The sequence below is a fragment of the Geotrypetes seraphini genome, chromosome 2 (assembly GCF_902459505.1).
Source record: "Geotrypetes seraphini chromosome 2, aGeoSer1.1, whole genome shotgun sequence".
Lineage (NCBI taxonomy): Eukaryota > Metazoa > Chordata > Amphibia > Gymnophiona > Dermophiidae > Geotrypetes > Geotrypetes seraphini.
Window position 1 is genome coordinate 403,484,573 of NC_047085.1, and position 23,941 is coordinate 403,508,513.

Genomic DNA, 23,941 nt, shown 5'->3' on the forward strand with positions numbered 1-23,941 from the left:
AGGGGGATAACATGCTGGGCTGAGGAAGTCTCCTGGACTTTTTTTTTTTAAGGGGGAGGGTATTAAAAGAAATGCCAGATTGGGCGTGGGGGGAGAGCTTATGGGACCAGAAACAGGACAGAGAGAGGGATAGTGGGCAATGGTCCGAAGGGAGAGGTTGGACCTGGGGTGGTGTGGAGGAAGAGGGAAAGAGATACTTGAAGGGAGAACTGTTGGGAAGAGAAAGAAAGAAATGGACCTGGGGAAGGGAGGCAGGCAGACAGGGGGAAAGATGGGATGTGGGGCAGTTTGGAAGAGAAAGGGAGAGAAGTTGGATCTGGGGATGGGAGGGAGGGAGAAATGTTAGGCCTGTGGATGGAAGGCAGAGAGATGCAGCATCTCTCTTTTTTTTCTCCATTTCATTGTTCAGCATCAAGGGGGGAGAGGGAGAAGAAAAACAGAAAAGGGAGCAAAATGTTGGACCATGGAGGTAGAGGCGGAGAGATGGAACCATGGAATGGTAGGAGGGAAGAGAGCTGGGATAAGATGATGCTAGGGGATGGAAAGAAAGGGACAGGGAGTTATAGCCTGACCAGTGGAGAGAGGGAGGGGGATTCTGAAAGTGGTGAGCCATGTGTATGAGGTCAAAAGGGAGATGACAAGATGAGTAAGAGAGCAGTGAGTACAGTGGTAGAGATGTGGTAATGGGGAGTAGATAGAAGGGAATAGGAGGCTGGGAAAGGAGTGAGATGGGAAATGGGAGAGCTAGGAACTGAGAGAAGATGGAGAATTGAGAGGTTCTTGAACATTTAAAAAGAAGAAGGGTAAGAAAGGAAGGCAAAATTTGAGTGGGAAAGGAGTGAGTTGGGAAATGGGATATCTAGGGACTGAGAGAAGATGGAGAACTGAGAGGTAGCTGAACATTTGAAAAGAAGGAGGATGAGAAAGAAGGCATGATTTGAGTGGACAGAGGCAGAAAAGAAAAAGTTAAGAAAGCTGAAAGGGAATAATGAATATGTTGGAGACAAACATAAGAAGGAAATGGAACGAGAGAAGAGGAGAAAACAATGGACAGCAGACACTGGAAAGAGAATTAGTTGAAGAAAGAGAAAAATAGAAAGAGAAACTGGGACCAAGATGATGGAAAAACAAAACATCCAGACAACAAAGTAGAAAAAATCATTTTATTTTGAATTTATTAACTGGAATATGTTAGCTTTGGGATTTGTGCATCACAATTATTTTTGTATTCAGTGGTATAGTCATATACAGCTGATTTGGGGGAAGGACTGGAGCCCAAAATTAGTGGATGGGCACCAAAGTTTCTCCCTGCCTGAGTGCAATTTATAAATACTTGAGTTAGTGGGGATTCCCAAGCCCTGCCAACTGAAGACATCTTCCTCCAGTCTGGCAACTCAAAATCTTCAAGCTTTGCAGCCAATTGCAATATCCTCAAGCTGCCCCTGCTTTTATGCATGCATGAAAACCAAGGGGGAGGGGGCAGGGAGGAGGGAAGGCAGCACATCTGCAATATTGCTGCCAGCTACAGAACTTGGGAAGTTGGAGGGAAGGAGGTGGCTGTCAGTTGGTGAGGCTTGGGGATCCCTACTAGCTACAGCAGTAGGGCAGATATTCATTTTGAGGGAGCCTAAGCTCAAAGTGGGAGGCCCATAAAAGCAGTAATATTTACCCTGATTAAACGATCCTCCATGTGCGCTGCTGACAGCTGATTTAGCATCCCTGCTCTGAAGAGGTTCACCGTAGCTGTAATAGAAGTGAATGGGAAAACCAGGAGCACGCATCCCTGCTCATCAGAATGGGGATGCGGAAGCCTGTAGCTGCTCCCACTGTCATCAGTGTACTTGGAGGATCACTCAGTCAGGGTAAGTATTACTGATTTTTTGGGTTCCTCTCCACAGTGTCCCTTTAATGAAGGTTTATTATTAGATATGTACATCTTCTATATTAGTGATTGCAAATTTGGGACCTTCTCAACCTTTTTTTTGCTCATCAGCTAGTGTTAGTGTTTTTGTGGCCCCAGAAAAAAAAATTTTCAGCCAATGCGGCCCAGGGAAGCCAAAAGGTTGGACATCCCTGAGTTATACCTATAAATCTGCTTACAGCCCCCCTCAGTAGCTACACTATTGGCATTAAGCCCTTTTCATTTTAATGGGTTATATTAAATGCATTTCCAAGCAATGCAGCTAAATAACATTCTTTATACTGTGCTCATTTTTGTAAGCACATTGGTAACCCTCATGAGAATGCTACAATAACTTATGTTAATTTACATTAATACCACTTAGAAGGGCATAATCAAAAGTGTGCCTAAGTCTGAGGTTGGATGTTTTCTGCAAGACATCCACAAACCCAGCAGGAAAAATGTCCATTTTCAAAACTGCCAAATGTCTATCTTTTATTTTTGAAAATGAGCTAGGTATAAGTTTTGATCCTTAGGACGTCTACCTTTTTTGCCCATTTTCAAAAATAGAAACATCCACGTGAAAACGTACAAAAGCAAGTTTTGTAGATGTACCCACCAACTACCTTGTCTGATCGCGGCAGAAGGAATCCTCATCAGCTGAGCTGGTTTCGGGGATTCCTGGCAGCTCAGCTGATGGGGTTTCCCCCTGCTAGGATCAGCTGAACCACGGAGCCCTCCACCCCTCCACCTGATATTCCCCTGACATCCCGTATCTTCCTGACATCTCCTTGACATCCTGTACCTCCCCCAACATCCCTTAACATCTCCACCATCCCCACTACTACCACATCGCCCCAACATCCCCGGACCCCACCCCCCCCACATCCCTGGACCCCACCCCCCGTACCTTCGGAAGAGCAAATGGCAGGAGGGAAGCTCACTCCCTCCTGCCTACAGGACTACATGCTGCAAATGACAGGGCTTCCCCTCCTAATGCATCTTGGGATGCAATGGGAGGGGCCGAAGGCTCACCCTAGATATTTGAACAAAAAGCTATTGGGCACAAAGCTAACCAATATATTTGTTAAGTTAGAAACCATTCTTCAGGTGACAATGTTAATACTAACCAAAATCAAGAACAAGTAAGAGACGAGGAGAGTTACCTTACCTTCTTTCACTATGTTGTCAGTGAAAAGGCTTGTTAAAATGATGGCAGGGAGAGTTCCATTGGCCAGTAGGATCCCACTGAGCATTGCCAACTTAGTCTGCTCAGTTTCAGAGAAGGCTTTGAGGAACAGAAGAAGCTGCAGGTGAAATCAAGAAAGCATTGACTATTTGTGAAGTAATGAAATAGAATGCAAAATCAGAAACTGAAGATGGTGAGCCTTGTAGCTTGGCGTCAGTGCTGTGACAAGTAACTAGAATCAGGCGCTCTTGTTCTCAATAAAGAAATTTGGGAAAAAAAAAATTATCAGGTGCTCTCGTGAGCATGGGCATCATTGTTTGGGAAGTGAGCCCTCTTTCCCCCCCGGTCTTATGCAAACCATTGTGCATGCACACTCTATTAGGAAAGAGTGCACACTATAGGATAGATTCAAAAGAGGTCACCAAAATTTAGGCACTAACTCTCAAATTCTATATATGTCACCTAAATTTGGGATCACTTCCAAGATGTGTGCACAACTTAATTGGCTAATGCTAACCGCCAATAATTGGATGCTAACAACCGATTATTGATGTTAATTGGTACCAATTAGGATTTGAATGCACATCAGGCTGCACAATATTCTGTAACACTGGTCACCTAAATCCCAGAGTGCGCAATCAGAAGGGGGCATGGGCAGGTCAGGGAAATTCCAAAAAGTTGTGCACAGCATTACAGAATAACGGATCTCCTTAGGCACTGGGATTTATATCAGGTTTCATGAGGCATAAGTCTAGTGTTCAGAACTGAGCGTGGAAATTAGCATTATATAGTAAAAAGCATTTGTAGAAACACGCTTATTGCTGATCTTTTTCAGTGTCCATTTTTGTTTTGTTTTTTTCATTTATTATTTAAATTTTAATTAACAAATAGCATACAGCATGCATTAAGAAATAAAATTCAATTACATTATACAGTAACTAGTCTTTAAGCCCGTTACATTAACGGGTGCTAGAATAGATGTGTGTGTCTGTCTTTCTTTCTTTCTCTCTCTTCCCTTGGCCGCTGTCTGTCTGTCTATGTTTATTTGTTTCTCCTTGGACACTGGCTGTCTCTCCTTGGACGCTGGCTGTCTGTCTTCCTTTCTGTCTGTCTCTCTGGCCTCTTGTGTGTCATTCTTCGTGTCTGTGTCCTTGTGTCATTCCCCCGCCCCCCCAGAGCAAAGCTGTCTGCCCCCAGCATACCCCTTCCCCTCTCCCTGTCTCTCCATGGCCCCCTTCTGTCTTCCCCCGCAGAGCAAAGCTGTCTGCCCTCCAGCACACCTTTCCCCCCAAAGTAGCCCCCTTTCCCTCTCCCTGACTGTCTTTCCATGGCCCCCTTCTGTCTCCCCTCCCCTCCGAGCAAAGCTGTCTGCCCCCCAGCACACCTCTCCAACAAAAGCAGCCCCCTGTATCTGCAGCACCTACACGACACCCTTCAGCCAATCGTGAGTGCTCAGAGCTTGAGAGGGAGCAGGGCCTAGGTGTATTTGGCTCGGCGGGGGAGGCCCCGACTGCCCCAGCTGCAGCTTCTTCGGCGTTGGTGAGGAAGGAGAGGTTGGGCCGACTCTCCGCAGGGGCTTTGGGGACAGTCTTCTGCGGCTCGAAGCTCTCCTCCCGGCAGCCACTGCCAGCAGCGCTCCGCACTGCCTTCCTCCCGCCGCCCAGAGTAGATGTCTGTATATCTGTTTTTTTTCATTTGTCTCTCTCTCCTTGGACGCTGTCTTCTGTCATTCTTTGTGTCTGTGTCTCTCCCTGGTCCCCTGTCTGTCCGTCTTTCTGTCTCCCTGTCCCCCCTGCTTGCCAAAGCAGCCCCCTTTCCCTCTCCCCCTGTTCTGCAATGCCTACCTGCTCCATGTCCTCCTTCTGTTCCTCCCCAACCTGATTGCTGTCTGCCCCCAGCACACCTCTCCCCCCAAAGCAGCCCCCCTTTCCCTCTCCCCCTGTTCTGCAATGCCTACCTGCTCCATGGCCCCTTTCTGTTCCCCCCCCCATGATTGCTGTCTGCACTCAGCACAACCCTCCCACCAAAACAGCCCCCTTTCCTGCCTGCTCCATGGCCCTTCTTTTTCCTCTTCCCCTCCCTCCATCCATGGTTCCTGCCACCGCTGCCGCTCCTGTTCAAAGCGGCCTGCTGATGTTCGCGGCCGGCTGTAATGAACCTCGCAGGCCGCTATCCACCTCAGTAGCTTGTTCCCTCTGACGCGATCGTGTCAGAGGGATCGTGTTACCATGTGGAGAGCGGCCTGCGAGGTTCATGCCTTCAGATCTCCTAAAGCAGAAGCAGCAGCGCTGCCTCTTCCCTGGCCGTCCACTCCTGCTGCTGCTGCTTTAGGGGGGGAGGGGGGAGGGTCAGTCAGAAAGTGCTGCAGCATTTAGGTGCTCTTTGCAGCGTCCTCCGGCTTCCCCCCTGGCCTCCCGCTCTTACCTTCAGATACCAGTAATTATGTCAGCCTACAGAGAGGATCGCCGGTGCTGTAGCGATCCTTGCAGGCTGCCATCGTCCTTAGCAGCACGTTTCCTCTGCTGTGATCCTGCCCCTGACGTCAGAGGAGGGGTGGGACTACAGCAGAGAGAACATGCTGCTGAGGATGACAGCAGCCTGCAAGGATCGCTACAGCACCGGTGATCCTCTTTGCAGGCTGCCATAATTACTGGTATCTAAGGGTAAGAGCGGGAGGCCAGGGGGGAAGCTGGAGAATGCTGCAAAGAAGGAAGGAACATGCAGGCCTTCGAGGGAAGGGCCTTGTGTAGAAGTGCACGGAGAGAGGGAAGGGGGGGGTTCAAAGAGACGTGCAGACTGGGGGGAGGGAGGGGGGAAGAAATAATGGGTCTACAAAACAGAGGAGAGTGAGAGAAATGGTGGATAAGGGGATGGAGGGAGGGAAGGAACAGAAAGGGAGAGAAGTTGGACACAAGGGATGGTGTGGAGGGGGGTGGGGATAGAGATATTGGATAGAAGGGTAGTTGAGAAGAGAAAGGGAGAGATGGTGGACTCTGGGGTGGTAGGGAATGAGGGAGAGATGGTGGATGAAAAGGTAGTTGAGAAAAGGAGAGATGGTAGATCTGGGGATGGTGGGGTCCATCACTGCAGCTGTGGGGATGGAGATGAAAACAAGGAAAGATGCCAGACCTCCGGGGCAGCGAAGGGAAATGGAAGGGAAGGACAGAGATGGAAGATGGATGGTTAACACAGAGAAAGAAGGAAACAACAAATGGGCAAGTTATCAGAAGACAACAAAAGGTAGAAAAAATAATTCTATTTTCTATTTTGTGATTACAATATGTCAGATTTGAAATGTGTATCCTGCCAGAGCTGGTGTTAGATTGTGAACGTGAGCTAGGATTTAACAGAGAGAAGAAAAAGTATTTTTTTGTTTGTTTATACCACAGCGCCAGTGTGGCTAGGAGAGGGCAAAGGCGGTGAAGAGGCTATAAAATCAACCCACCAGGATGTTTGAAAAAAAAAACAAAAAACACCCAATTGGGCAGGAAAATCAAATTGAAAATTTGATTCAATGGGCTGAATCGAATAGTACTACTCCAAGCTCCGTTTGCTCCCCTCTAGCGATGATGCAATGATCGCTAGGCTTCTTGCCTCACGTGGCTTCATCGATAGCTCCGGCAGCTTCACCATGCCTGGATCTGAGGGCAGAAGTCTCTCTTCTGGGCTAAGGGTCGCGTCCAAATCCGGTAAGGCTGCCTTAGCACCAGCACTGGTTCCAGAGAGTGTTGCTGAATGGACCACGAACCTCTCAATGGATGATGGGGAAAGGAGAGGACTCAGAAGGGAAAGTCCTAATTTTCCTTTTTCTCTTACATAAGAACATAAGAAATGCCTCTGCTGGGTCAGACCCGAGGTCCATCGTGCCCAGCAGTCCGCTCACGCGGCGGCCCAACAGGTCCAGGACCTGTGCAGTAATCTTCTATCTATACCCCTCTATCCCCATTTCCAGTAGGAATTTGTCCAATCCTTTCTTGAACCCCAGTACCGTACTCTGCCTTATAACGTCCTCTGGAAGCGCATTCCAGGTGTCCACCACACGTTGGGTAAAGAAGAACTTCCTAGCATTTGTTTTGAATCTGTCCCCTTTCAACTTTTCCGAATGCCCTCTTGTTCTCTTATTTTTCGAAAGTTCGAAGAATCTGTCCCTCTCTACTCTCTCTATGCCCTTCATGATCTTGTAAGTCTCTATCATATCCCCTCTAAGTCTCCTCTTCTCCAGGGAAAAGAGACCCAGCTTCTCCAATCTCTCAGAATATGACAGGTTTTCCATACCTATTATCAGACGTGTTGCTCTCCTTACCCATCTTAAAAGTGAGTAAACCATGCAAAGTAAAAGTAAAAGGAAAAAACTTTTTAACTTTGGAGCCCATTTCAGCACATCCATCTAGGCCACCATCTTGATTTCCTCCTTTCCAATGCCCATTTTTGAGCAACAATTTGGGAACTGCCAATATAGGTTGGTGTAAGCTTTTGCCCCTAAATGTAGTAGTAAGGCACATAACTGGATGTATTCTATAACATATGGGCACAAGTCCTGAGCACACTTCTGACCTGTCCATGCACCTCCCCAGTCATTTATCATTTAACAGAGATTTTCTATACCACCTGGCCATAAGTGTTCATGTGATCAAATCTAAAATATATGTTAAAAAAAAAACTCCATAAAATATAGGATAGACCTAAAAAGCCATTTAAGATTCTATCAAGCCTCTAAGCATAAAATAAGTAAATAGAAATAGAAATGACTAAAATTGTACAAATTATAAAAATAAATATAAAATTAAAAATAGCAGAAATTAAGGGGGGAATTCATCAAAGCAGTGTTAGGACTTTAAGTCATGGTAAATGGCTCTTAAACAGCCCTAACGCTGCAGAGCCAAAAATTGCACAGTAATATTTAAGTTGCCATGCATTACTCAGTAATGAGATGCATAACTTGCAAATATATGTTTTGCATTTCATTACTATGCGAATTGGTAAATGCAACTTGTGGTGAAATACCACAATCGTTTAGGGTTGACAAATGATAGTAACAATTACTCCAGCTCTTTGCAGGGGTTATTTTACCATCTAGGAGCATCAGGCCGTGCAAAGGCGTGGCCTGATGCTCCCAGGCTGCAGCCTATATTCTCCCCTCCCCAAAGAGCTCCCCCTGTAGGTCCCCTGAACCCCCTAACTTTTGAAAATCCAAATACACAACATTGACTGGCTCATCTTTATCCATATCTTCATTCACCACTTCAAAGAAATGAAGTAGATTGGTGAGGCAAGATTTTCCTTGACTAAATCCGTGTTGGCTTTGTCTCATTAACTCATGCTTATGTACCGTATTTCCATGCATATAGGCTGCCCCAGTGTATAGGCTGCAAAAAATGCTTATGCATGTTTAAAACTCTTAGATAAAAAGCCCATGTTACAAGTTGCTGCTTATCTAAGAGTTTTAAAACCACATGGGGGCAGCCTATACATCCCTCCCCCCAGTAAATATTGTACCTCCACCGGCTGCAGTGCAGGCAAGAGCGATCTTTTCAGCGTCCAGCCGGCCCCGCGCTGCTTCCTCAATGCCTGCAAAAGTTCTCGCGAGTCCCACGAAAACTGATGCAGGCATTGAAGAAGCAGCGCGGGGCCGGCTGGAAGCAGAAAAGATCGCTCCTGCCCTGCACTGCGGCCGCGACATTGCAGGAGGTCAGCGAGGGAGCTACATTATTTTAAAAGGTACCGGGGGGGGGGGGAATCTACTATTGGGGCAGCTTATCTACATTGTCATTAGATAGGCTGCCCCATATAAGGAAGCTGCATCCACTGTTTGGATTGCAAAACCTATACATAGGCCGTGGCCTATATATGGGTAAATACGGTATATGTTCTGTCATTTTATTCTTTAAAATAGTCTCTACCATTCATGGTACATGGGCTTGTCATGCCACTGGGGCTTGCATGCATCTGTGAAGCTGAAAGCAATGCTGTTGGTAGTTCCACTACCAGCAGGGCCTCCCAAGGCAAACAGGTTTCAACAGAGACAGGCAGTGTTGGAGATGGAGGATCGCATTCGATGTGACAACGGCGAATTAGAGGACAAATGTGAACATTGTATTTTAAAGGTTTTTAATGAATAAAGGAAGCGTCAAGAACATTGTATTTTCACAGTCTCTTTCATTTGGATTGACCAGTATCTCCCCCACATCTTCCTCAGTGAAGAATAAAGTGAAGAATTCATTTAATCTCTTTGCTATGGCCTTGTCTTCCCTGACAGCCCATTCTACCCCTTGGACATCTAGCAGTCTAACTGATTCTTTTCCCGGCTTCTTGCTTTTATATACCTAAAAAAGGTTTTACTATATTTTTTTGCTTCCAGCGCAGTCTTCTTTTCAAGGTCTCTCTTTGCCTTCCTTATTAGTGCCTTACATTTGACTTGATATTCCTTATGCTGTATACAATTATTTTCAGTGGGGTCCTTCTTCCACTTTCTGAAGGATTCTCTTTTAGCTCTAATAGCTTCCTTCACTTCACTCATTAACTACGCCAGCTGTCGTTTGGTCTTCCTTCTTCCTTTTTTAATACATGGAGCGTATCTGGTCTGGGCTTTAAGGATGGTATTTTTGAATAACATCTATGCCTAATATAAATTTATTGACCTTTGCAGCTCCTCTTCTAAGTTGTTGTTTTTTTTGCCATTTTACTCATGTTATCAAAGTCACCTTTTTTAAGTTAAATGCTATTGCATAGATTTCCTGTGTGTACTTACTCCTTAGATTATATCAAATCTGATCATGTACCAATCAAGTGGCCCCATCACTATTACTGTATATCCTGCACTAATTCACGTGTTCCACTAAGAGCTAGGACTAGAATAGCTTCGCCTCTTGTTGGTTCCTCAACCAGCTGGTCCATGGGCCACTTTATTTATAAGTGACAGAGGCAGTTGGCACATTATAGACTGGTCAGTCTATAATGTGCCACCTGCCCCTGCCATTTCTGTTTCACCAAATTAACAGAGCTACCACCTTTTAAACTGTTTATACTTCTCCCTTCATATTAGCGATTTCAGCATTCACGGTTTCAATTATTCACGGTTGTTAGCTTGCTGGCTCCTCCCCCCAAATTACATCAGCTTGCATAGAGAAATCACTGATTCCAAGTGTTTACAGGGAAAATCGCCGATTCCCGGAACTTTCTTCACTGTGTTTTGCCTCTCCTTCAGCAACAGACCAGGTCTCCCACCATGTGATTTGCAGTTTCACTATATTCGTGATGGTTTTTAATAGAAAACAGCGAATAACATATGAAAAAGTTATTTGTGGTTTTTCTGTATTTGCGATTCTGTTAATCCCTTATCGCAGCGAATACGGAGGGAGAAGTGTATTTATGTATCTACTTGAATGCATAAGACACTGATCTATACACTCATTTATAAAATGACCCATTTTATGTATATTTTCAATGATTCTAAATGCACTGCATAAGTCAGATTGCTGAAAGTGCATAGATAAGCTCTGTTTAGCTTTAGCCCTGTTACTTCTGCATTCAGATGTCAATGCAGAAGTTATCCTTTCCTTTTTCTCCCTCATGACCAAGGTTGTTGTGCTCTTTGTTCCTAATGAACTCTTCCCTCCCTCCTTTTATTCCATGTGTTGATTATTTTATTGCTGCACTTCATCTTCCCCACTCTCTTCCCTTTCCAGCATTTATTGAGCTCGCTGTTCTTCTGGAAATCATGACCTCTCTTCCTGCTCATTTTCATCTCAGCACTCACCTTCCTCCTCAACAGACCCTTGTCGGTCATACCCCCAGCTCACCTGTTTATCCAAATTGTTTACCCTTCCTTCCATGTTTCTCCATGGATGTTTTTCTGTTACAGACCCTATTGGTAGAATTTGAAATAAACTAAAACCACTAGACAGAAATATGCAACAGGAAGGGAAACAGTAAAGAAAGAAGAAATGCAACACCCAGCATATCATACTGCTCAAAAAAATAATCTCCTCTGTACTTGTTCCATCAGTAAAAGCAGGTGCTAGCCTCCAATTTATGTATTGCTGCAGGAAAGGGGAAGGGGGAGTGGGAGAAAAGCTGACGTGCAAATGCGTTGTGCTTTGCAAGAAAATGGACTAATATTCAGCTATGAATTTTCTGCTAACAAGCATGTACAACGTCGTCTATCATTATACTAGAGAATGACACGGTGAAAAAATTGGTCCCCGTCACCGCCCCGTCCCCGTCTCACCATCCCCGTCACCGCCCCGTCCCCGTCTCACCATCCCCGTCACCGCCCCGTCCCCGTCTCACCATCCTCTTCACCGCCCCGTCACCGCCACTGCCACCCCATTCACCGCCCCGTCACCGCCACTGCAATCCCATTCACTTTTCTTTATTTACGTATAAAGGAAACATTCTTTAAAACTTTAAAACTTAGTTAAATATTAGTTAATAACTATACAAAAACAAAACACGCAGAGAAAAAATTAATTAATATAAATTCCCTGACTTCCCTGCACTGTCCCCCCTTGAAGGTCTGTCCCCATCCTGAAAGCCTGATGCCCCCCCCCGACGTCCGATACATCCCTCCCCCCGAAGGACCGCCGACTCCCCAACAATATCGGGCCAGGAGGGAGCCCAAATCCTCCTGGCCACGGCGACCCCCTAACCCCACCCCGCACTACATTACGGGCAGGAGGGATCCCAGGCCCTCCTGCCCTCGACGCAAACCCCCCTCCCCCCAACGACCGCCCCCCCCAGCTTCAAAATGATGCCTGAAGTTACCTTGGGGGTTCTGAGCACTATTAATTTTAATTTATTACAGCACTCCAGAAATATTTTTCTAATTGTTTTAACTTGGAAAAGCGAACCAGGATTGTCTTAATGAAAGGCTTATGTTTGCACTGCAGCCCTCCTGCCCTCGACGCAAACCCCCCCCCCCCCAACGACCGCCCCCCCCCAGCCGACCCGCGACCCCCCTGGCGACCCCCACGACCCCCCCACCCTCCTTCCCCGTACCTTTGGTAGTTGGCCGGACAGACGGGAGCCAAAACCGCCTGTCCGGCAGGCAGCCAACGAAGGAATGAGGCCGGATTGGCCCATCCATCCTAAAGCTCCGCCTACTGGTGGGGCCTAAGGCGCGTGGGCCAATCAGAATAGGCCCTGGAGCCTTAGGTCCCACCTGGGGGCGCGGCCTGAGGCACATGGTCGGGTTGGGCCCATGTGCCTCAGGCCGCGCCCCCAGGTGGGACCTAAGGCTCCAGGGCCTATTCTGATTGGCCCACGCGCCTTAGGCCCCACCAGTAGGCGGAGCTTTAGGATGGATGGGCCAATCCGGCCTCATTCCTTCGTTGGCTGCCTGCCGGACAGGCGGGTTTGGCTCCCGTCTGTCCGGCCAACTACCAAAGGTACGGGGAAGGGGGGTGGGGGGGTCGTGGGGGTCGCCAGGGGGGTCGCGGGTCGGCTGGGGGGGCGGTCGGAGGTTCTTGGGGGGGGCGGTCGTTGGGGGGGAAGGGGGGTTTGCGTCGAGGGCAGGAGGGCCTGGGATCCCTCCTGCCCGTAATGTAGTGCGGGGTGGGGTTAGGGGGTCGCCGTGGCCAGGAGGGTTTGGGCTCCCTTCTGGCCCGATATTGTCGGGAAGTCGGCGGTCCTTCGGGGTGGGGGTGCGAGCGGTCCGGCCGGGGGGGGGGGGGTGTATCGGACGTCGGGGAGTCGGCCGGGCAAGAGGGCTTGGGCTCCCTCTTGCTCCGATCGCGGGTGCGGGTGGGAGCGCGTGCGAGCGGTCGTTCGGGGTGGGGGTGCGAGCGGTCCTGCTGGGGGGGTGAATCGGGCGTCGGGCGGTAAATAGCGGTTCCTAGAAGGGGGTACATTGGCCCGCGGGGACAAACCTGTTCACCGTTTCCGCGGTCGGTGAATGGCCTTGTCCCCGTCACCGCAGCGACTGCTAGTTTTCTTCCCCGTTTTCGGCGGTGACCCGCGGCCTAAATGCGGTGGCCGCGGGTAAACCGTCACCGTGTCATTCTCTACATTATACCCAATTCATCCAAGTCAAAAACGCCCAGAACAAGACCTTTTGGACATGGGCGGGGTCAGCAAAGTGATAGACTAGACACCCAAACATTGCACCAGAGTAGTGGGGTACCTTACAGGGCACTGTTGTGAACTTCACAAAAAGGGTGCTACATAAACATCTCACCACAACTCACTTAAAGGTCATGGTGCGCCCCCCCAAAGCACCCCCAGAACCTACTAGACTCACCTGTCTACCACCCCAATAGCCCGTATGACTGCAGGTGCCACTTATATGACAATACAAAAGGGTTCTGGGGGTTTTGAGGGGTGCACTTGTTTCACCATGAATGCAGTGATTAGAGTGGCTTATGGGCCTGGGTCCTCCTCTTAATGGTTCACTAACCCACCCTCAAGATCACTTAAGCCACACCTCTGTGCAGCTCTACTAGGCTTTCCTATGCCAGGCTGCCAGGTGCTGATGTTCTGGAGACAGATGTGTATGTTTCTATTACGATTTTTATGGGGTTTGGGGGGGGGGTGTCAGTGATCACTGGAGCAGTGTGGGGGGGGTCTGTACTTTGTGTCTGCAGTGGTCACTTTGGATACCGTTTTGCCACGTAGATCTGTTTTTACATGGCCTAAGTCACAACGTACAAGTTCCGTCCAGTCAACCTCGTTAATGTTTCGGTTATACTTGCAGTACAACTAAATTTAGATCAGCCCACGTCCCGTCCAAATTCCGCCCTCACCACTTCTCCTAAAAAGCCCCTTTTAGCTCTGGTTGTACAGCAGCACTGACAAGGCCTAAGTCATTTTTAGGTACGTCTAAAACCCATTTCGATTATCGGCATTTGGACGACTTGTATTTTAGATCATCCAAGTACCAATTTAGGCGGGTTTTTAGATGTATTTATTTTTTGATTATGAGCCCCTTATGCTAACAAATGTTCCATTGTGGAATAATGGCTTAGAATGCAAATCTTTAGCACCTAATTTGTAAAACTGTATATGTTTCTCAAAAATAAAAACTCTGAAGAAGCCCCTTATTTAAATTTTTTGCTTAAAAAATGTAGAACAGACCTGGTAGGTGGTTGGCTCATATTCTGTTGTGCCTTTGGCTGTTCAACAACATGCATTTGCTTAGCAGGATACAGCTCAGTTGAAAAACTGTCTGCTTTTGACCAGTCAGTGTTGGCTAGCCTGTTCCTTCTCTGCAACAAGTGTTTATCACGGATAAGATACATACTCCAGTACATGACTGAATGCCTTCCTCAGTAAGAGCTGAGGTGCAAGAAGAGATTAATTGAAAATTTATCTTTCAAGAGAAAAGCACATTGTTTGATATTCAATAGGTTTTAATTAGAACAGGTATGCAACAGAATAAACAACAAAAGATGAATTTACATAACAAATAAGGAGCATCTGCACAATATACTCAACTTTCATGCTAGGTCTTTGAGATTTGTGTTTCAGACTCTAGGGAAGATCAGTTCTCGGCTGAGAGCAATTGCTGTTTTTGTATAATTAATTCAGGGGCTTGAGATCTCAGCAGCAACTTGAATAATTAGCTTTGCCTAGTCAGCCTTATCAAATGTACAATTCTGATAAATCAAACATTACTTTTAATTTTAGCCCCTTAAGTTTCCACTGTCTAAAAGCTTTACATTGCAGACCCTGTATAAAATCATTATTACCCTGAATAGGCAAGTAGGGAGAGATATTTGAAGAGACTCTGGTTGCGGCACACCCAACGCCAGGCCCTACGGGCCAGAGCAAAAATAGGATATATGGATACCGCCAAACGTAAAGCAGGGGCTGCCACATGAAGCATATAGCTAAAATGAAATAGGGACAAAAGAGATATTTTCAACTGTTTGTCAGAGAAAAAAAGATGTGCCTCTAAACCAATCATTAATATGTCGCATTTGACAGGCTATGGCATACCACTGAATGTTTAACAACCCATAGCCACTCCTCTCCTTTGGCAGACAAGACCTGGCATATGTGAGCCATGCCCTCTGTCCACACCACAAATACTGTTGGAGAGCCGTAATTAATCTTGACTCATGCTGGCGTGAGATTAATAAAGGTAATACTTGGAATCTGTATGACAATATGGGAAATAGAACCTTAGAGGGGCATAATCGAAAGGAACGTCTAAGTCTGTTTTCGTCCAAGACGCACGTCGTCCAAAGTAAAAAAGAGCTTAGGACACATTTTCGAAAAATACGTCCAAATTTTTTTTCATTTCAAAAATCGTCTAACTATACGTCCTGTTGATCTAATCATCCAAGCTGCTAAATCGTCCGTCTTTATACCACATTTTCGTCCAACTTTTCATCCAAGTCAAAAACGCCTAGAACAAGCTCTGTTGGACATGGGAGGGGTCTGCAAAGTGATGGACTGAACACCCAGACATGGCACCTAAATATTGGGGTACCTTACAGGGCACTGCTGTGAACTTCACAAAAGGGTGCCATGTCTTCATCTCACTACAGCTCCCTTATAGGACATGGTGAGCCCCCCAAACTACCTCCAGAATCCCCTAGACCCACTTATCTACCACCCAAATAGCCCTTATGGCTGCAGGAGTCACTTATATGCTAGTAAAAAAGGGTTTTGGAGATATATAAGGGAGTGCACATGTTTCAGTATCAATGCAGTGATTACAGGGGCTTATGGGCATGGGTCCACCTCTCTATGGGTCCCTAACCCACCCCCAAGATGGTTTAAGGTGTCTCTGTGCAGCACGACTAGGCTTTCCTATGCCAGGCTGCCAGGTGATGATGTTCTGGAGGCACAATTTTCAAGTTGTGATTAATATTTTTATGGGGGGGGGGGGGTCAGTGATCACTGGGGTAGTGTGTGGGGGTCTGTATTATGTGTTTGCAGTGCTTAGTTGGTTTTAAATGGTCTAAGTCACAACGTCCAAGTTCTGTCGATCCTGTGCTGTATAACTTTCAGTTATACATGCAGTACGACTAAGTCTAAGCCAGCCCACGTCCCGCCCAACTCCCGCCCTCGACACTCCTCCTGAAACGCCCCGTTTAGTGATGGTCGTTCAGTGGCACTATGAAGGCCTAGGTTGTTTAGAAATATGTCCAAAACCCGTTTTTATTATTGGCAATTGGATGTATTTTGACAGTGTTCATCCAAGTGCCGACTTAGGCCGGTTTTTGGATGTTTTTTTCTTTCGATTATGAGCCCCATATTGTATAGAGCCACCCTCCCCGATATGGACATATTAAAAGATGCCCATATTTTCAGCGTGTTCAAAGTGTTACAAAAAAGAGAATCAAAATTTTTTGCATAAAGCGTGATGAGGTCTCTCGGCAAAATAACCTCCAAGTATTTAAGAGAGTCCCAGGCCCAAGAGAAGGGAAACTCCCCCACCCAGGAATCTTATAAAGTAGAAGGAAGGGCCAAAGCCAAAGATTTTGGGTGGCTCAAAGAGAATCCAGAATAGAAATGGAATTCTCCCAAAGCTTGGAGTAAATGATTAAGTGAGGACTGCGGGTTTCCTAGTGTAAAAAGCAGGTTGTCTGCAAAAGCCAATACTTTAATGATGAAGGTGGAAATATGAACTCCAGAAATATGCTACCCTGAAGGATCTGGTTGAAACAGGAGATGTATGAGACAGGAGGTGAAAAGACTGATAAACATTGCTTAGGAAAGGAATCTGGGGTGATGATGTCTGAGGATTTCAAGGTAACAAGTTGACAAGGGGATGGCCATGGCCAGAAAGATGCTAGGTTGCATAAAGAGGGTTATAACCAGCATAACAAAGGAGATATTGAAGCCTCTAATTGGTGAGGCCTCACTTGGAATACAGTGTTCAGTTTTTGAGGCCATATCCAGTTAAGGATATAAAAGTGGTTCAGAGAAAAGCGATGAAAATAGTATGGAGTTTGCACAACAAGATGTATGAGAAGAGACTTGATGACCCTGAAGGAAAGAAGAGATGGAGGTGATATGATACGGACATTCAAATATTTGGGAAGAGTGTGGCGCAGTGGTTAAAAGCTAAAAACCTTTAATTATTTAGTGTATTACACAAATTCTCCCAATACCGATAGGCTATTGCCAACTTGAAAAATCTTTACTTCATAGATAGACCATGGAACACAAGTGTCTGCTGGTGTCACCCTTAGAACTAGTCTCGGTGTTCACACATTCTGCAGACTATCATTGATCCAATTGTCTATTTTTATGAATTTTCTTTTAAACTCTCTTTTTAAGAAAAAAAAATTTTCATTTATAAATACGTATATAGGCAATAGTTAAAAGCTACAGCCTCAGCACCCTGAGGTTGTGGGTTCAAACCCATGCTGCTCCTTGTTACCCTGAGCAAGTCACTTAATCTCCCCATTGCCCCAAGTACATTAGATAGATTGTGAGCCCGCCGGGACAGACAGGGAAAAATGCTCGAGTACCCAAATAAATTCATGTAAAAACCGTTCTGAGCTCACCTGGGAGAACGGTATAGAAAATTGAATAAATTAATTAATTAATATACAAACAAACCTTCTCCAGAGACAGGAAGGCGGTAGAACTAGAGGATATAAATTGAGGTTACCGGGGGGAGGGGGGGGACGACGACGACGACAACTCAGGAATAACATCAGGAAATACTTTTCCACAGAGAGGGTGGTAGATACCTGGAATGCCCATATGAGGGAGGTGGTGGAGATGAAAATGGTAACAAATCAAAAATGCTTGGGATAAACTTAAAGGAATCTTATATGGAAAGAGTATGGAACCAAACAGACTTGGAAGTGTTTATATACCAACTCCAGTAATTGGGAAGCAAATACAGTGCTGTGCCCTGATCATGGCTGACAGATTTGGATGGACTGGAGTGGGGCTTCAATGACTTTTATGGTCTGTACCCTGAAAATGGCAAGAACAATCAAGTTCAAGCAGGCATATGCTGTATTGCATCATACCTTATGCTGCATTCATTTTGTTGAGCAGACTGGATGGACCATACACTGCTGTCATGTACTTTATTATTATGTATGTTTCTTATAGAATCTGATGTTGAACACTTATTGCATCATAATAAAAAAAATGAAAAAAACTGTTCTTGCCTACACAAACATTCACTAGTTGGAAACTCTACATGAGCACATTATAGTAACGGGATGGAGAAGAAATGATAGCTGCCTTGTCCAGAGATCAAGGACAAAACAAATATTTCCCATTTCTCCAAATTTAGCAATATTTCTTGTTTGCATGTATTCATTGATTTATTGCTAATGTATTAAATTGTCTGTAAAATTGAGCACTGTTATACTAATTAATCACAATGTCAAGGCAGACATGAAAAGAATAAATTAAGACATCAGAATACCTAATCAATGCAGATTAATCAACTCAGTATTTTAACATAGATCGACAAGTTCACTATTAAAAATAAAGAGACATTAGGGCACAAATAACAATAATAATAATGATTGACTGATAAAGAAACTTACTAACTCATACCAGACGTCATGCCTTTCCCGTGCTTTTTTGAATTCAGACATAGAGCTCCTTTTATAAAGGTGCACTAGCGTTTTTAGCGCACACACTGGATTAGTGTGCGCTACCCGAAAAACTACCACCTGCTCAAGAGCACACGGCATTTTAGTGCACGCTACTCCGCGCATTAAGGCCTAACGCACCTTTGTAAAAGGAGCCCACAGTCTTTGTCTCCACCACCTCTACTGGGAGACTATGTGCATCTAGCACCCTTTCTTAAAGTTGCCCATATTATCAATAACATATTATCAATAATATTTTGTCAAAGGTACAGAATGGTCGAAAAGCTTTTATGAACCTTGGTGTTTTCCAGTATCCAGCTACCAGCGCTGAATATCCAATTTTATTTTAACCATGGCAGCTGACGTTTTGCATAAACACTGACCCCCAAGGTTCAATATCAGCTGGAGAATGTTTAGGTTAGACCTAATTAATAAGTATATTCAATGCTGAATATTAACCTCTGTTTAATCAAATCTATATTAGCTCCCTTGCAGTTTCTACCTGTCCTTTTTGGCATCTCAGTCGGAACTGGCCTCCACTGGACAATGATCACAACCACCTTTATGCATAATTACTCAGGGTTTCTTCCCTATTATGTATCCCCTTCCCAAATCAATTAGCCCAGTCCTTGCTGCCAAACTACTGGCTGAGGGTCACAAATGAGGAAGAATGATTAGAACTCCATTTCCCCAGGGGCCCCAAAAGATATTCCAGAAGCATCCTAAGCCCCAACCAAACTGAGAAGCAGAACACCTGAGTCTGGAACTGAGCTTATATCTTCTGGAGCTTACATGACAGAGTATTTAATTCTTATGAAATTAACAGAAAGCAGAAATGGAGTTAAAGTGAACTATTTTCTGCAATGGGCTCGTCCACAGCAATGTCCTCTGTAAATAAAGGTGTGAAGGGTTGATATTCAAAGAGCTTATCCAGCTAACTTTGGAAGTTAGTACGCCAAACCTCCTATTAGCTGGATAAATTTTGTTCGAGCAAATGGATATCCAAACAAAATTTAGACAAACAGAATGTAGGCCCAATGTTAATCAGACAAACCTATCCAGTTAACATTAGCTGCACATGGCTGGCTGATGATTAACCTCAAAATGCTTATCCAAGTTGGACCTATCATTACTCTAGTACACCGAGTCCTTTTTAAAATTCACACTTTAATAATTGCTGAATCAGTTTGTGCCTATGCTCTCTTCTGCTCTAATACATTTTACGCCCCCGTTAGTAGCTATAAAGGGAAATACTATTTCAGTTCACTGAGGATGCAATCAATAAAAGCAAGAAGTCATTACCTTTTTGATTTCATCTTCAAAAGCTTTTTCCAAATATTTATATCTCCTGATGAGCTTATTGAAGACCTAAAGATAAGAAGACATAGAAATGCAAATGCATTTTAATTATCTATGTGAGGGCGTGTGCACAATTAAAATTCATCACCATAGCATGCTGTATTTAATGCTGTGAGCGATGTCAGAACTCTTGTCCCTGCTTCAGTCTGAATAGTTAGTATGCTACTCAGAGTTAAGGAGGTGTAAGTTCATCAGGATGTTAACTTGCCTGCTTGATAATTATGTATCATTAGATTTCCTTTCACTACTGCTGCAATAAAATTAAAACCTAATTTCATTGTTAAAGGCTTCTGATTTTTTATTTTAGATTTGCCTTTCCAAATCTGAGCTGACGGTCACTACAAAAGGTATTTCCTATCTACACATGGCTAACAATCTAAGGGGTCTATTTACTAAATTATTTTATAGCAATAATATACATTTTTGGCTAATTAGTAAGCATTATCTAACACTAATACAATTTAATGCAAAAAAAAAACCCCCTAAAACCACCTCAACATAGTGTGCACTAAAATATGAGTTGCTTCACAACCAAATGTGTGCAAGTTGCCTTCCAGTCAATATTCAGCCAGGGGTGCTCAGTGCTTTTTTTTTTACACATTAATTATTGTGGGCAGAATTAGGCCCTGATATTCAATACCAGGCCATATCTATGCACCAGCCCTGAATAAGTGCTGTACGATTGCCAGCTGCAACTGTTTTTATTAATTAATGTGATATAATAAACTTGGTTGCTCCAGCTCATCAACTCCACTTTGCTGGATTTCATTTGTGATTAAGCCTGATATTAGTGCCATTCTGTCAGAAAAAATATGTAATAAAAAAAGTGGAAAATCACTGGACTAAATATATAGCCCTCGATGGAGACTGCCCCAAATTTTTTGGTTTGGCTGAGAATTTTTCAGCGGCCCTTCGTATAGAATTAAATAAAAATAAGACAAAAGGAATAAAGGTAATACTTTTTTATTGGACTAACAAAGCATTGCTTGATTAGCTTTCGAAGATAACCCTTCTTCTTTAGATCGGAAATAAGCAAATGTTGACAACTGCCAGTATATGTAAGTGAAATATCAAAGTATTTCAGTGATAGTCTCACAGGAGAAGGAAGGGGTAGGTAAGGTGAAAGACAAAAAGGTTTGGGTGGGTAAGAGACAGAGAAACATGGGGAGATGTCAAGAATGAAACAAAGCAGTAAAAATTCATTACTTGTAATGTGATAGGAAGCCAAGGTCTTTGTTGAGTCCTGTTAACCAGTTAAGTGCCATTTAACCAGCCATTTGCATGGTTTAAATATTGGATGATTAGTGTTTTATTTATTTACTGGTGACTTTTGCACTTCAGCTTAATAAGTTATGGATGTGGAAAATGTTCTTTGAGTGAGGTTTTTTTTGTCTAGAAAATATATGTATTTCCTGATGTTTTTATGGTGAACCCAGATGAAGCACAAAAATAGGCAATTCTTTAAGCTGGCTCCTAAATATAGGCAACTAACTATATAGTATGTATAATTTATAGAATAGTAGTCTTATGCACGTGACTGGTACCAATAATTGGCAGTTAGTGTGTAACAGTGCACCTAAATTGCTTAGGCCCTGATTCTACAAAGTGCGTCCCGATTTTAGGCAGCTGTAGGCGTCCTATAGCTGTCTAATCAGCCAATCGGGATGCACGTTTAAAAAAAAAATGCTCCCCAGGCAGGCCGCCTATATTGAAGGCGCCTCTGGGAGCCTAGGGAGGCCCGCAAGACGCCTAAGCTCGCCTAAAGGCCTTAGGCGAGCCTTAGGCGAAACTAGGCGGCCCTACGCGTCTCCCTAGTAGAGGAAGAGACGCTTAAAATGTAGGCCAGCAAAATGCTGGTCTACATTGTAAGTAGACGCGGCCACTATACTGATCGCGGCAAGGGATTGCAGCAGGGAGATAAGTATAGCGGCCGCGGCCGCCTGTCCCATCACCGGCAGGAGGATGCCCAACTCCTCCTGTCGGAACCCCGAACCCTCCTCCCCCCAAACTCGTAATCGCCGTCAGGAGGATGCCCAACTCCTCCTGTCGGAACCCCGAACCCACCTCCCCCCCAAACTCGTAATCGCCGACAGGAGGATGTTCAACTCCTCCTGCCGGAAAGCCCGACGACCCCCCACCCCAACTAATCTCCCTCCCCCAACTAACCTTTAAATGTTGGTCGGCTGGACGGGTCTTGCTGCCGTCCAGCCGACAGGCCCGCCTCGTGGAAATGAGATGGGCTCGCCCCTTCCCGGCCCATCCCCGCTAAATCTAAGGCCTGATTGGCCCAGGCTCTAGAAGCCTGGACTAATCAGGCCTTGGGCATAGTGGGTCCGCCCTGCCTAGCCTGGGCCAATCAGGCCTTAGGATTAGTGGGGATGGGCGGACCCGCTATGCCTAAGGCCTGATTGGTTCAGGCTTCTAGAGCCTGGGCCAATCAGGCCTTAGATTTAGCGGGGATGGGCCGGGAAGGGGAAGGCCCGTCTCATTTCCACGAGGCGGGCCTGTCGGCTGGACGGCAGCAAGACCCGTCCAGCCGACCAACATTTAAAGGTTAGTTGGGGGCGGGAGGTCGTCGGGCTTTCCGGCAGGAGGAGTTGGGCATCCTCCTGCCGGCAATGGGACAGGCGGCCGCGGCCGCTATACTTATTGCAGCAGGGAGAGATCCCTTGCAGCGATAAGTGTAGTTACTGTGTCTAATTTAACCCGATTCTCTAACCGGTGTCTGTACCATGGATGCCGGTTATAGAATCAGGGTTTAGTGTAGGACACCTCTCCTGGGCGTCCTATACAGAATCAGGGCCTTAGTGCGTAATTGTCAGGGGGGCATACACATTGGCATATCATGGACCTGTCTATGTTTTGTGTGTAAAGAAGTCATTTAAAATTGTTTTTTGTGTGGTAGTAATGGCAGGTAAGGAGATTAAGGGAGGAAGCAAGGAGGAGGAGGATGGGGGCCTCCTTATTTCTGCCCTGGGCCTCAGCATGGCTAAATCTGGCTCTGGGTTTAATAAAGGTTTGGACAAATTCCTGAACTAAAATATACATAAACTATTATTAAGCAGGTAGACTCGGGGAAAGCCACTGATTATTCTTGAAGTGGATAATGGACCTACTGTAGTACGGCAATTTTTGTTCACACACACACTTTTGTACTTTGATATAGGTACCCTAACATAAGAACCTAGCTCCCCAATGCGGTAGCCAAATAGTATACGAAGTGACCCTGCGTAAAAAATGTATGCTAACAGGCCAGATATCCAGTACATACTAGTGCAGACTCTCAAATCCCTCCTCCCCCATCACTTCTAGGTAACGGAGAACTTTCCTAACATCCAGCAATTCAAATATCTTATAATTTTTCCTGGACCATGGGAAGCCACACTTGCTGATTACCATGGAAGGCCAACACCACCTTCAGCAAAAACGAGGGCGCTATAACGGAGTGTAACCCCAGCCTCCGTAAGCTTGAGGAATGGCTCTCTGCATGAGAACGCCTGTAATTCTGAGACTCTTCATGCCGAGGTGATGGCCACTAGGAAAACCATTTTTACGGTCAGATCCATCAGAGAAGCCTTCTGTAAAGGCTTGTACAGGGCCTTAGTGAGACTATATAAAACAATGTTAAAGTTCCATTGCTGCATGGGGGATGAAGCCACAGTGCCTCCTTCAAGAATCTGGCTACATCTGGATGAGAAATTAAAGAAAATCTATCCACTCAATTCCTAAAGCAGGATAACACAGCTACCTGCACATTGAAGGAACCAACTGCCAGACCCTTCAAGCATTGCTTGCAGGAATGCTAGGACTACAACCATTGAGACTCTCAATGGTTCCACTTGCTCCTGTGTACACCAGTGCTGGAACATAGGCCATAGGCTGCCACTGTAGCTGGTTTCTTAGAGCATAGGAGAGTTGCTATGACCACCTCTGAGTAGCCCTTTTGCTTCAAGGCCATGTGTTTAAGAGCCATGCCGT

The 23,941-nt window shown here is 45.4% G+C and overlaps 1 protein-coding gene across 3 annotated transcripts in view; it reads right to left on the reverse strand.

Moving 5' to 3' along the window:
* The window catches only part of BZW2 (basic leucine zipper and W2 domains 2), a 201,782-nt gene that overhangs the window by 47,410 nt on the left and 130,431 nt on the right, over positions 1 to 23,941 (reverse strand). For all 3 annotated transcript variants that reach the window (XM_033930967.1, XM_033930966.1, XM_033930968.1), the window contains 2 exons: positions 19,907 to 19,972; positions 3,072 to 3,207 (listed from right to left, as the gene is read on the reverse strand). In XM_033930967.1, coding sequence (XP_033786858.1) covers positions 3,072 to 3,207; positions 19,907 to 19,972 — 202 coding nt within the window. The remainder of the gene's footprint in view (positions 1 to 3,071; positions 3,208 to 19,906; positions 19,973 to 23,941) is intronic.